Raw genomic sequence first — 12,924 nt, forward strand, 5'->3', positions numbered from 1 at the left:
GCCAGATCTGGCCTCCTTTTGGTTGCATACCTGTGTACAGTGTGTCCTCTGTCCCTCTGCAGGTGTTGCGGTCTGTGGCTACTCCCTGTCCGTGTCCATCGGGGGCATCCTGGCATCCCGGTTCCTCCATCAGTCCATGCTGTTTGACGTTCTGCGCTCCCCCATGTCCTTTTTTGAGCGAACTCCCAGTGGTAACCTTGTCAACCGCTTTGCCAAAGAGATGGACACCATCGACTCGGTGATCCCCATGATCCTGAAGATGTTCATGGGATCCCTGTTCAACGTGGTGGGATCCTGCATCATCATCCTGGTCGCCACGCCGATGGTTGCTTTAATCATTCCCTTCCTGGGCGTGCTCTACTTCTTCGTGCAGGTCGGTATGTGCGGCGCGAGCCTGCGGGCGTGGCGCTGGGATCCACTGACCTTTGTGTGGTTTCCCTTTCAGAGGTTTTATGTGGCGTCTTCGAGGCAGCTGAAGCGTCTGGAGTCGGTCAGCCGCTCACCCATCTACACCCACTTCAGCGAGACGCTGCTGGGCACGTCTGTGATCCGGGCCTTCGGAGAGCAGGAGCGCTTCATTCACGAGAGCGACCAGAGAGTGGACCACAACCAGAAGGCGTACTACCCCGGCATTGTGGCCAACAGGTGGTGCTGCTTGTCACTCGCCAACACCCTGCAGCTAAGGCGGGAATTGACCTCCGTCTCCTCCTTTTGTCTGAAGGTGGCTGGCCGTCCGGCTGGAGTTTGTGGGGAACTGCATCGTGTCGTTTGCTGCTTTGTTTGCCGTCTTAGCCAGAGAGAGCCTGAGCCCCGGCATCATGGGCCTGTCCATCTCCTATGCCCTGCAGGTATGCACCCTGTTGCCGTGGTGACTGGTTCTGAAATCAAACATTGCGTTAGGACCCCTTGCGTCACAGCACCTGCGTGAACGGCCTCTCTGCCACTTTGGGAGTCAAGCGGAGAGCGGCACTGCCGCAGATCTGTGTGGTCAACTCGACTGTCTGCCACAAAGCAGAACCGCCGTCTGGTGTCCCCTCCTGTTGTAACCCCCCCAACCAACACGGAATGACATAAGGGAGCAGCAAAGAAGAGGGTGCAGTGTGTGTCTCAACAGTTGTTGTACTCGTATATTGACAGAACATTAAAGCATTCATATCCCTAACATGCAATGGTAGGAATATGAATGCATAGGATTGATATTGCAGTAATAACTATCCTCCACATAGGGGGGTAACAGAGACTGAAACTAACAGCTCCGGTATGTTGGTCATTGGTTACAGACTGCCTTGCTGTCATTGGTTACAGACCGCCTTGCTGTCGTTGGTTACAGACCGCCTTGCTGTCGTTGGTTACAGACCGCCGTGCTGTCATTGGTTACGGACCGCCGTGCTGTCATTGGTTACAGACCGCCGTGCTGTCATTGGTTACAGACCGCCGTGCTGTCGTTGGTTACAGACCGCCGTGCTGTCATTGGTTACAGACCGCCGTGCTGTCATTGGTTACAGACCGCCGTGATGTCATTGGTTACAGACCGCCGTGCTGTCATTGGTTACAGACCGCCGTGCTGTCATTGGTTACAGACCGCCGTGCTGTCATTGGTTACAGACCGCCGTGCTGTCATTGGTTACAGACTGCCGTGCTGTCATTGGTTACAGACCGCCTTGCTGTCGTTGGTTACAGACCGCCGTGCTGTCATTGGTTACAGACTGCCTTGCTGTCATTGGTTACGGACCGCCTTGCTGTCATTGGTTACAGACCGCCGTGCTGTCGTTGGTTACACACCGCCGTGCTGTCGTTGGTTACAGACCGCCGTGCTGTCATTGGTTACAGACCGCCGTGCTGTCATTGGTTACAGACCGCCTTGCTGTCGTTGGTTACGGACCGCCGTGCTGTCGTTGGTTACAGACCGCCGTGCTGTCGTTGGTTACAGACCGCCGTGCTGTCGTTGGTTACAGACCGCCGTGCTGTCATTGGTTACAGACCGCGTTGCTGTCGTTGGTTACAGACCGCCGTGCTGTCATTGGTTACAGACCGCCGTGCTGTCATTGGTTACAGACTGCCGTGCTGTCATTGGTTACAGACCGCCGTGCTGTCGTTGGTTACAGACCGCCGTGCTGTCATTGGTTACAGACCGCCGTGCTGTCATTGGTTACAGACTGCCTTGCTGTCGTTGGTTACAGACCGCCGTGCTGTCATTGGTTACAGACTGCCTTGCTGTCATTGGTTACGGACCGCCTTGCTGTCATTGGTTACAGACCGCCGTGCTGTCATTGGTTACACACCGCCGTGCTGTCGTTGGTTACAGACCGCCGTGCTGTCATTGGTTACAGACCGCCGTGCTGTCATTGGTTACAGACTGCCTTGCTGTCATTGGTTACGGACCGCCTTGCTGTCATTGGTTACAGACCGCCGTGCTGTCATTGGTTACAGACCGCCGTGCTGTCATTGGTTACAGACTGCCGTGCTGTCATTGGTTACAGACCGCCGTGCTGTCGTTGGTTACAGACAGCCGTGCTGTCATTGGTTACAGACCGCCGTGCTGTCATTGGTTACAGACCGCCTTGCTGTCGTTGGTTACAGACCGCCGTGCTGTCATTGGTTACGGACCGCCGTGCTGTCATTGGTTACAGACCGCCGTGCTGTCGTTGGTTACAGACCGCTGGCTTTGCTGCAGCTGTTTTCATGTTGCCGTCTGTGAATGAACCCTGAGAAGTTTGTGTCTTCTGTCTGATCTGTGCAGCTGACCGCCTCCCTGACCTGGTTGGTGAGGATGTCCTCTGACGTGGAGACCAACATCGTCGCAGTGGAGAGAGTGAAGGAGTACAGCGACACAGAGAAAGAGGTACACAAACCCTAAGTTGAGGTTTTTTTTAAGATGCTCCAGTCTTGGTTTGGGGGGAGGGGGTCCTGCATTTCCTGCATAAACGTGAGAGCCACGTTTTAGATGGAGACACTCAGCTGCTGATTCTGCTGCTAAAAACAGAACTACAGATGGACCAATTGGAACATCTTACGAGTTTCACCTGTTCCTGAAACCGTCCCAGCAGCTCCGTCTCATCCACAGAACCAGCATGGATGAAAGCCTCAAATGTTTGAAGCAGTTTGACCTAAAAAACATCCACGAATGTTAAAGAGCTGCTGAGTCCGTCTGTTTGTCTGGTTTTCCTCCGGATCTGCTGGCAGACCCCTGAAGCATCAGCCCCTCTCACTCGTGTCAAACCCACAGGCGGAGTGGAGGCACGAGCCCCCCACCGTGCCCCCTGATTGGCCGACGGAAGGCTGCATACGCATCACAAACTTCGGCCTTCGTTACCGTAGCGACCTGGACCTGGCCATCCGCAACATCAACGTGGACATCAGCGGAGGAGAGAAGGTGTGTGTGTGTGTGTGCACGGTGGGGGGGGGCGTCCAGCCCTGTGTGACCGTCTTCCTGTCAGGTGGGGATCGTGGGACGCACCGGAGCAGGGAAGTCGTCCCTGACGCTGGGACTGTTCCGGATCATCGAGCCGGCTGAAGGCAACATCTTCATCGACGGCGTGGACATCGCCAAGCTGGGCCTGCATGAGCTGCGCTCCAGGATCACCATCATACCACAGGTCTGCCACGGGGCGCAACCGAAGCGACTGAAGCTCCGCCTCCATGTTTCAAAACCCCTCCCTTTGCTGTCCTCCCCCCAGGACCCCGTCTTGTTTTCGGGGACTCTGAGGATGAACCTGGACCCGTTTGACTCTTACTCCGATGAAGACATCTGGAAGGCTCTGGAGTTCTCCCATCTCAAGAGCTTCGTGTCCGGCCTGCCCGACAAACTGGGCCACGAGTGCAGCGAAGGCGGAGAGAACCTCAGGTACCGCCGCAGACGGGAAACCGTGTGTCCGGGAACGGAGGGGGTACCGGCGTGAATCCGCCTCCAGAACACCGATCAGTCCAGCAGGGTGGGGGGTCAGAGCAGGAAGCCGAGAGGACGAGCTGCTTTGTGGCGGCGTGAAGCAGCCGCATCACATTCGTGACGTGATAAACGGCATTCATGAGTGATTGTGGCGTTCAGCGATGTGTTCAGATGTCCATCAAAGGTTTTGACCGCCGGGTCTTTACATGAATTCAGTTTTTAGCTGTTCAGAATTTTTGGTCGGTTGAGAATTACACAGTTTATCCACAGTGCTCAGACAGACATGAACATTTGCAGACTTTTCTCTCAAAGTTCAAACCTTGATAGAAAAATGCGTCAAAAATCTGATTGGTCCATCGGTGATACGTCCTGGACTGCAGACGAGCTCCTCTGTCCTAAAACTGTGAAGCAGACCAGAATCCGGTCTCCTTGTGTTGACGCCCTGCTGTCTGTCCTCAGCCTGGGCCAGCGGCAGCTGCTGTGCCTGGCCAGAGCTCTGCTGAGGAAGACCAAGGTCCTGGTGTTGGACGAGGCCACGGCCGCCATCGACATGGAGACGGACGACCTGATTCAGACCACCATCCGCTCACAGTTTGAAGGCTGCACCGTGCTGACGATCGCTCACCGCCTCAACACCATCATGGACTACACCAGGTACCGCTCCACCCGTTTACCTGTTCCACCACTGGGTCAGTATGTTCTGGTAGGATGCGACTCTTCATCAGCACGTCAGCTGATGTTCTGTTTATGCAGCAGAACTGCAATATGGAGATGGTTCTGACTCGGTTCTAGTTCAGTCCAAAGGGGGTTCAGGGGGTTCAGAGCCGATATTAGTGATCAAGATGACGACAATGTGACCTTTGAACAGAAAACGATCAACATGTCATTTTCTGTTTAACTGCAACCGTTTTATTTAAATAAAAGTCAACAAAGACGCTGGGCGGGGCTACAAGCTCTAAGCTATGAGCAAACTGGGGTTGCTCCCGGCAACGGTCCCGCCCACAACTCAGAGGTGAATTTCTAATGAACTCCTGCCGCTCTGCAGAAACTATGACACAGGTTGTTGGCTAAAAACAGCACTGTCGTCATTAAAAGACCACTGGAAAAGTTTGGAAACGGATCAGAAGATGGAAGTGGGATTTTAAATATTTTGGCTGCCGTGAGAATGTTTTTAGGATGTATGTGAACCAGTGGCGGACCGTTACACACCTGGGCCTTCAGTAGTGCTGCGTCTGAATCCCTCATGAACCGTTTTACGATGCAGAACCAGCTTTGCATTGCAGATTGAAAATTCCTTCAGCCACAATAAATGCCTCTAAATAAACGGAATAAAGAAAACACTAAATAAAAATCTCATTCTGCAACTACATCCAGCAAATACATTTGGAATATTATTCATCATTTCACTGATCAACAAATGGGATTGCTGGAAGACTAAATCCATCCTCTTCTCTCTCTCAAAAACAATCCATGTCATGTAGGTTATGGTCTTCAGTTCCATCCAGAGTCCTTTTCTATTCCATCAAGGCCAGTGCTGAGAGCCCAGTCTGTCCAGTTGTGTTTCTGGGTAAAAATGTCCACTGGACAGACGGCGTGGACACAGGGACGGTCCGTCCAAACACACAAGTCTGTTCGGCTGCTTCATGATTCACTCAGATGTTTCTGATGAAGGAAGTCAAGGAGATCAGTGGGAGATTTTCCCGCTAAATCCTACATGGAGACATCACAGTCAGTCTGTCTTTAACGGAGACGGATCAAAAACGTCTTTGTGTCAAACTGGACAAGGCTGCATGCGACTTCCTGAAACTTCTGTCCAATCAGAAGCTCTGAATACTGTGACGCTGCCTAAGCCTGCTAGAAGGCCCTGCTGACACCAACTAACAATCTGATTGGTTGAAGGAAATGAATGTCCGATATTGATTTTGCATTAGAAGGCCTGTAGAACTCATAGTGAATACCTTTACCCTGCCTGGCAACAGAGGACAGCTGAAATGTGATTGGTTAAATGCTCCAATGTGAAAACAAGTCTGTCTGGAAGCAGCAGAACCATCATAAAGACAATGAAAGAGAATGGACAGACCATTCAGAATGATTTCATGAGTGTACATGGACAAAATATATTTAAAACATGATTCAGATATTTTTTAGGCCCTGACGGCCCACCACTGCTGTAAACATTTAAGATAATCATTTATCACACAGGTTTAGCTAGTCTCTTCTCATACTGAGACAGATCACATATTTCCTAAAAGCTCCGGTTTTCTGATGTTCTTGGTCTGTCCTGAAGCCCATCAGGCTTCTGCCGGCGGTTCTTCTCCTCTGGTCCGGTTCTTCTCCTCTGGTCCGGTTGAACTGAACTCGGCTGCTTTGTGTCCTGCAGGGTTCTGGTGTTGGACAAAGGACAGATGGCAGAGTTCGACTCTCCCTCCAACCTCATCGCTCAGAAGGGGGCCTTCTACCGGATGGCGAAGGACTCTGGGCTCATCTGAGGCACGGGGGGGAAGTCGCCTGTTCAAGCAGCCGTCCGACTCGGTGGTTGACAGGGGGGGGGTTGTTGAGGATCCGGGGTTGGGCCTCCTGCTGTAACCACAGTTCTTAGTGAAATGACCATGGGGGGGGGGGGTCGCTGAGACTCGAGGGTCTTCATGCCAAATACTGCCTTCATGTGCGTCTGGGACGGTTGCTGGCGTCCCGTTTCCACTTTTGGTTCCTTTGAAAAGATGAAGGTGGTTTGCTTCATCCGGATTTGATTTGGAAACTCTTCACTTTCTGAGTGATGAAGACTTCTGGACAGACTTTCTCTGGCTTCATTTCATGCAGTGAGACGTTCTCCCAGAGGAACTTTGGATGGTCTGCAGACGGAGCTCGGTTCCAGACCCGTTTTTGAATGTATACCTACAGGAATGGTGCCTCCAACACCAACAATCACACAACCAAACCACAAACGCACAAACCTCTGGTGAAATGTGTCAGACACATTTCACTGGCCGTGCAGCACTCCTTATTTATTCTGTGTTGGTTCTCCGTAGCTTTAAGTTGAGCGTTGAAGGCTTTCAGAGTGAAAACCGCTTTTAGGAAACAGCCGTGTTCAGGTTTTATTATCAAAGCTTTAATTTTTAGAAAATGCAGCAGGAAACTGATGTTTGAACATTAGAACTGTCGGTACGGAGTCATCTTCTTCAAGTTTGTATTTCTTTGAATTGTTTGCAGCTCTCAAAGGGTTAAAAACACGTTTAAAGACTTTGGTTCTCTGGACAAAGTAGGTCTCTGACTTTTATTGGAGTGAAAAGTGTTTTAGAAATAAAAGCTGAACTCCTAAAGTAGACCGCATGATGACATCAGATAGGACAGAGAATTAGCGCCGCCATAGAATGAATAGATAGGAAAATAAATTCATCAAAATAAAGTACCGGTAATACAATGATTTGCTAAAAGTCTTAACTTAATGAGAATTAAGTTGTAAAATTATGAGGGAAAAATAAGATTAAAAAAAGTATTTGAAAATAGTTGTAATTTTAAAAGAATGAAGTTATAAAAGTAAGAAAGGTTCTAACTTTACCAAAAATAAAGTCAGTAAATCTAAATTTCTTTTTTTTATGTATGATTTATTTATTCATTTTTCAAAATAGGAAAAAAAAACAATTCAAAACCACAATTACAAAGAAAGAAAAGAGAATAAAAAAGTACACAAATGAATGAATAAAATCATACAAACAGTATACTGTGCTACCAATCTATGAACAGCAGAGACACTCAACACCTCATACCTGTTAATGTATTTGAAAGTTCACTGGGTCAGTTCTAAGGTCAAGGAAATGACATGCTCTAAGAAAGGTGACCACATTTCACAGAATTTACATCCAGTACCATTAAGAGAATGTCTGATTTTTTTTTACAGCTTAATAAAAGAAAGTGACTGTTTTATCCACTGTGAGTGAGTGGGTGGGCGAAGATCCTTCCAGTGCATCAGGATAGTCCGACAGGCAAGTAGTGTCAGAAAGGCAATAAGGTCCTCTAACCAAGGAGGGAGAGAATGATTGTCCGGAGGTATACCAAAAAGGGCTGACATTGGGGATCGGTGTACTTTGACGTTACAGACAGGATAAAGAGTCAAATACAGAGTCCCAGAAGTCAGAAAGCGACAGACATGTCAAAAACATAATGTAAGATTTGCAGGGCTCGCAGACAAATCTTTAACCCAACCCCCAGCCGAGGACAAAGGACTATTAACGACCCGAAACCATGTAGGCTAAGTGCTAAGTGGACAATACCTCCAGTTTCAGGTCTGACTCCTCCCCCATGGACGCATATATATACCAGCTCTTAGACCAGCTAAATCAGAATTGACAAAGCCTCTTGGATAAGAGGTGAAACGTCTTCTAACTTTAATAACCAAGTCCAGATGACATCCCCCAAACCTACTACAATGGAACCAACCTGGATGAATGAGAGTCTTCATAGACATGTTTCTTCTAACTTTGGGAAGGATACCCTCCAGCTGGTACGTGAATTGGAGAAGACAGCTAGGAAATTGGCGGACCACAAGAACCACGTCAGGTTCAACATGAGATGCAGACAAAGCAACGTGATTCCCAAAAGCCTACAGATAGGCAAAGAGGTTAAAGGACACAGAGCTGAGAACATCATGCACAGAGCCAGAACCCAACTTTTAAAGGACAGAATCAGACAGACGTATTTCATCATCAACAACCTGGAAGGTAAAATGAAGAATCTACAGGACAACTTGGCCGCAACCGTTACTGAAGAAGTTCTTGAGAAGATTGTCGGTTTCACCCGGACAGCACAACTGGCACAACACCACAAAAGCAAGCAACGGCAAATCAAGAAATTTCAGATTCTCACTAACCAACAACAGATCCTTAAGGACAGGCTCAACAGGGAGAATAGAGGAAACCACACCAAGGCACGGGTTGATAGAGAGAGGTGGATTAAGAATATTTCCGACCGTGAGCTGACCCAAACAGAGAAAGAGGTATTATCCAAGGGGCTGAATTTCTCGGTTACACCAAGTCATATCCCCGTGGTAGACCTCATCACAGCTACAGAAACGGCCATAAAGAGGAACAATCTGACTGGATCTCAAGCTGAAGAATTATGACTCAAAATTTCGGCGGCACTGTCCAGTGCCTTACCACCACCGTCCAATCTTTCCTCAGATGAAAGAAAGGCCTTGACAGCCCTGGAGAAGGACCACAGTATCAACATTTTACCAGCGGATAAGGGGAGATGTACTGTGATCCTGAATGCGGCGGACTATGAAGCCAAAGTTACCAACCTACTCAGTGACACCACCACATATGAAGCACTGAGAAGAGACCCAACCAGCGGCTATAAGAAAAAGGTTATAGACTGCCTACAAAGACTGGAGAGAGATCAAGTCATCGACAAGCCTCTTTATTACAGACTGTACCTGGGTAATACCACTCCATGCATTTATGGCCTCCCAAAAATCCACAAGGAAGGAATACCACTGAGACCCATTGTCAGCATCATTGACTCAATAACTTACAACATGGCTAAACACCTGGCTACTATTTTGGCCCCTCTAGTCGGCAACACAGAGCATCATGTTAGGAATTCACAAGATTTTGCAAACAAAGTCAAACATCTTCAGCTGGATTCTGACGAGACGATTGTGTCTTACGAAGTAACTTCCCTCTTCACCTGCATTCCCACCACGGAGGCAGTGATTTCAGTGAGGAAGAGATTACTGCAGGATTCTCAGCTACAAGACAGTACAAATCTGACACCAGACCACATCTGCGAACTGTTGGAAGTGTGCCTCAACTCCACATATTTCCGATTCAGGGGAAACTTCTACAGGCAGAGGCACGGCTGTGCTATGGGCTCTCCAATATCACCCATTGTGGCCAATTTGTACATGGAAGAAGTCGAGAGAAGAGCCCTGGACTCTTTCCCAGGTACTACTCCAAGCCACTGGTTCAGATATGTGGACGACACTTGGGTCAAGATCAATATGACAATGACACCAATATGTCAATACAGTGATCCCTTGATTATCGCGGGGGTTACGTTCCAAATAGAACCCGTGATAAGCAAAACCCGTGAAGTAGAAACCTTTATTTTTTTACAATTATTATACAATGAAATTCACTATTATACATTGAAAAGAAAGAACAAACCATTTAACAGGCTAAATCAATTGTTTTTTTAACAAATAAAAGTACTTTAGAAACGTTTTTTCAACAAATAACTTCTGTAGTGTGCTGTCAAATAATAATTTCAATCATCGATAAGAACAGAAGGCTTTAAATTGCGGAGATTAGCCCCGCCCACCGCGACCCGAGTGGATTAAACGGAGGAAAATTTAAAATGATTATGAAAAAAAAAAAAAGTACAGTGGGACAGATAGTGACTCCGGTCTTTTCACTGCTCTTCATACTGAGCCGCTGCATCCTGACTCTGCTCTGCAGCGTTTTTTCCTTTTGAAGCCCGCGGTGCAGCTGCAGGTGTGTTTGTTCGGGAGAGGAACATAGTGATAGGCAGTTGTTGTCGCTCTTTTTTCTTCTTTGCTAAAGATCCTTATACACCGACATGCCACCATCGATTATGTTGGAGAACTGTTATGAACGGCTCATCAAAGGGTCCCATTCTTGAGCTACTCGCTGAGTGACTTTTTAGCCAATCAGAATGCAGAACACAATGCACAATCCAAATCCGTGAAGTAGCGAAACCGTGAAAAGTAAACCGTGATATAGCAAGGGATCACTGTATAGTCAACAATATGACTATGACACCAAAATAATATTGTTCGGATATTTTCAGCCTAATAAGAAAATAAAAAGTTTGGTAGGGAGAGGCCACCATTATCTTTGCTTTTCTGTAATATGTTTTTTCTCATACCCTTTTTTCCCATAGAAATGGGGAAATAGAATTGTGAAGGCACCTGAAGAATTGATTTGGAATAAATGCTGGTAGGCATTGAAAAAAATAAAGAAATTTAGGCAGCACAATCATTTTAATGAAGCTTATTCTGCTTGCAAGAGATAACGGCAGCATAAACCAGCGCTGTAAGTCACAATTAATTTGATCCAGTAATGGGATAAAGTTGGTTTTGAAAAGTTTAGAAAATTCCTTAGTCACTTGAATGCCTAAATACTTAATGACAGATGGAGAGATTTTAAAAGGTAAGTTGGGGGGGGGGGGGGGGGGTAGGCCATGGCCTCCGGATTGATAGGAAAAAGTTAACTTTTATTTAAGTTTATAATAATACACAATAAAACGAGAATATATAGAACAACTTGAAAAACCTATAACTGAACAAGAAATAGAACAAGCAATAAATAATATGCAAAACCCTAAAGCTCCCGGCCCAGATGGCTACACATCAGAATTTTACAAAGCCTTTAAAGATCAGATCTCACCAATACTTCTAGAAGTGTATAACGAATTAAAAACTTGACACGTAATAGAGAAAGAAATATTACCCCCAACTTTTTATCAAGCAAACATCTCTGTAATCCATAAAACTGAAAAAGACCCATTGAATCCAGCATCATATAGGCCGATTAGTTTAATCAACGTAGATAACAAGATATTGGCAAAAATTCTAGCCACACGGTTAGAAAAAGTTCTACCAACAATAATATCCCAGGACCAAACAGGGTTCATCAAAGATAGACAACTATTTTTTAACATAAGAAGAATCTTAAATATCATCCATACACAAGATAAAAACAATTTAAATTCAGAAATTCTACTCTCTTTAGATGCAGAAAAAGCATTTGACAGGGTTGAGTGGGATTACCTTTTTTTGACCCTTTCAATGTTTGGATTTGGTTTTAAATTTATTTCCTTGGTTAAACTTCTATATGCTCAACCTACAGCCTCAGTACAAACAAACAATACTCATTCTGAATACTTTGCTTTGAACCGTTCGACAAGGCAAGGGTGCCCTCTCTCACCTCTGCTATTTGCGCTAGCCATCGAACCTTTAGCCATTCTACTACGCTCATTAAAAGAATACGCTGGGATTAATAGAGGAAACACAGAACACAAAGTATCCCTTTATGCAGATGATCTTCTATTGTACGTTTCTGACCCTATAAAATCAATCCCCATTAGTATGACTATTTTGGAAAACTTTGGACGAATATCAGGTTATAAATTAAACCTATCTAAAAGCATTTTATTTCCAATTAACTCCAAAGCTAAAGAAGATCTTAGCAGTCTTTTTTTTTTTTTTTTTTACTTGTCCTGTCCAACAGCTAGGCAGGCAGATGAGAGCTGAGGGCCTCTTGTGTTGGACATATTTTACTTTAACAAGAGGGGTTATTAATCTTCAGACAAACTAAAGGTATGACTGAATAAACCCCTTTTGTAATTGAGGCCAAACTTTATTCATTTCAACCATGATTTGGTGTTGGACCGGACGGAAAAGGAAAGAAGGGAAGAAGAGGGAGGGATGTCAGGGGGGGGGGGGGGGGGGGGGTGATAGTGAGGGGGGGGGGGGTAAGACCATGAAGCAGCATAGAGCAGACAGGTTTACTGGTTGTTTATCATTACGGTACGGTTCAAATGTAGTACAAAAAGGGCGGGGCCTGTCCACACACACTCAAATACTATCAACACACCTGCTAGCTGCAAAAAATGTCCACATGTCAACATGTACACAAAACAGATAGTGTTCACGAACGCATACCTATGCCTTTAAACCAACTAGTGTGAAATCTTTCATTCATTCAATCATGCAAACTATTAGTGCAAAGGTGAGCTAACACCTGTGCTCAGGTGAGTGTTTATGTTCTTCTAAAATGGATGGTGGAATGTGAAAAGAAGGAGGAGGAGCGCCCAGCCACCCCCACACCCAGACCCCCGCCGCAGCAGCAGCGGCAGCCGGAATTCCCCCAACGCCACACGGGAACAGGCAGGGAACAACCGCCCCCCGGGTGACCAAGACCGCCACCCAGGCCAGGGCCAGCAGGACCGCCGCGAGGCCCCCAGAGCCAGAGAGCAGGGAGGCGCGGAGGGAAAGATAGCGCCGCCCCAGCCCAGCC

At 47.0% G+C, this 12,924-nt stretch overlaps 1 protein-coding gene and 1 pseudogene across 4 annotated transcripts in view; both read left to right on the forward strand.

Annotated features, from left to right (window-relative positions):
• LOC101173789 (multidrug resistance-associated protein 1) overlaps nt 1-7,810 on the forward strand; it is a 35,141-nt gene extending 27,331 nt beyond the window's left edge. For all 4 annotated transcript variants that reach the window (XM_020705549.1, XM_020705550.1, XM_011478655.3 and 1 more), the window contains exons 23-31: nt 63-373; nt 446-645; nt 722-848; nt 2,741-2,842; nt 3,227-3,373; nt 3,438-3,596; nt 3,678-3,844; nt 4,346-4,540; nt 6,267-7,810. In XM_020705549.1, the coding sequence (XP_020561208.1) occupies nt 63-373; nt 446-645; nt 722-848; nt 2,741-2,842; nt 3,227-3,373; nt 3,438-3,596; nt 3,678-3,844; nt 4,346-4,540; nt 6,267-6,375 (1,517 nt within the window). In that variant the 3' untranslated portion in view covers nt 6,376-7,810. The remainder of the gene's footprint in view (nt 1-62; nt 374-445; nt 646-721; nt 849-2,740; nt 2,843-3,226; nt 3,374-3,437; nt 3,597-3,677; nt 3,845-4,345; nt 4,541-6,266) is intronic.
• A 455-nt stretch (nt 7,811-8,265) lies between these two features.
• Nucleotides 8,266-10,918, forward strand: LOC111947808 (annotated as a pseudogene).
• The last annotated feature ends 2,006 nt before the right edge of the window (nt 10,919-12,924 follow it).

Source organism: Oryzias latipes, chromosome 8, assembly GCF_002234675.1.
Source record: "Oryzias latipes chromosome 8, ASM223467v1".
Taxonomy (NCBI): Eukaryota; Metazoa; Chordata; class Actinopteri; order Beloniformes; family Adrianichthyidae; genus Oryzias; species Oryzias latipes.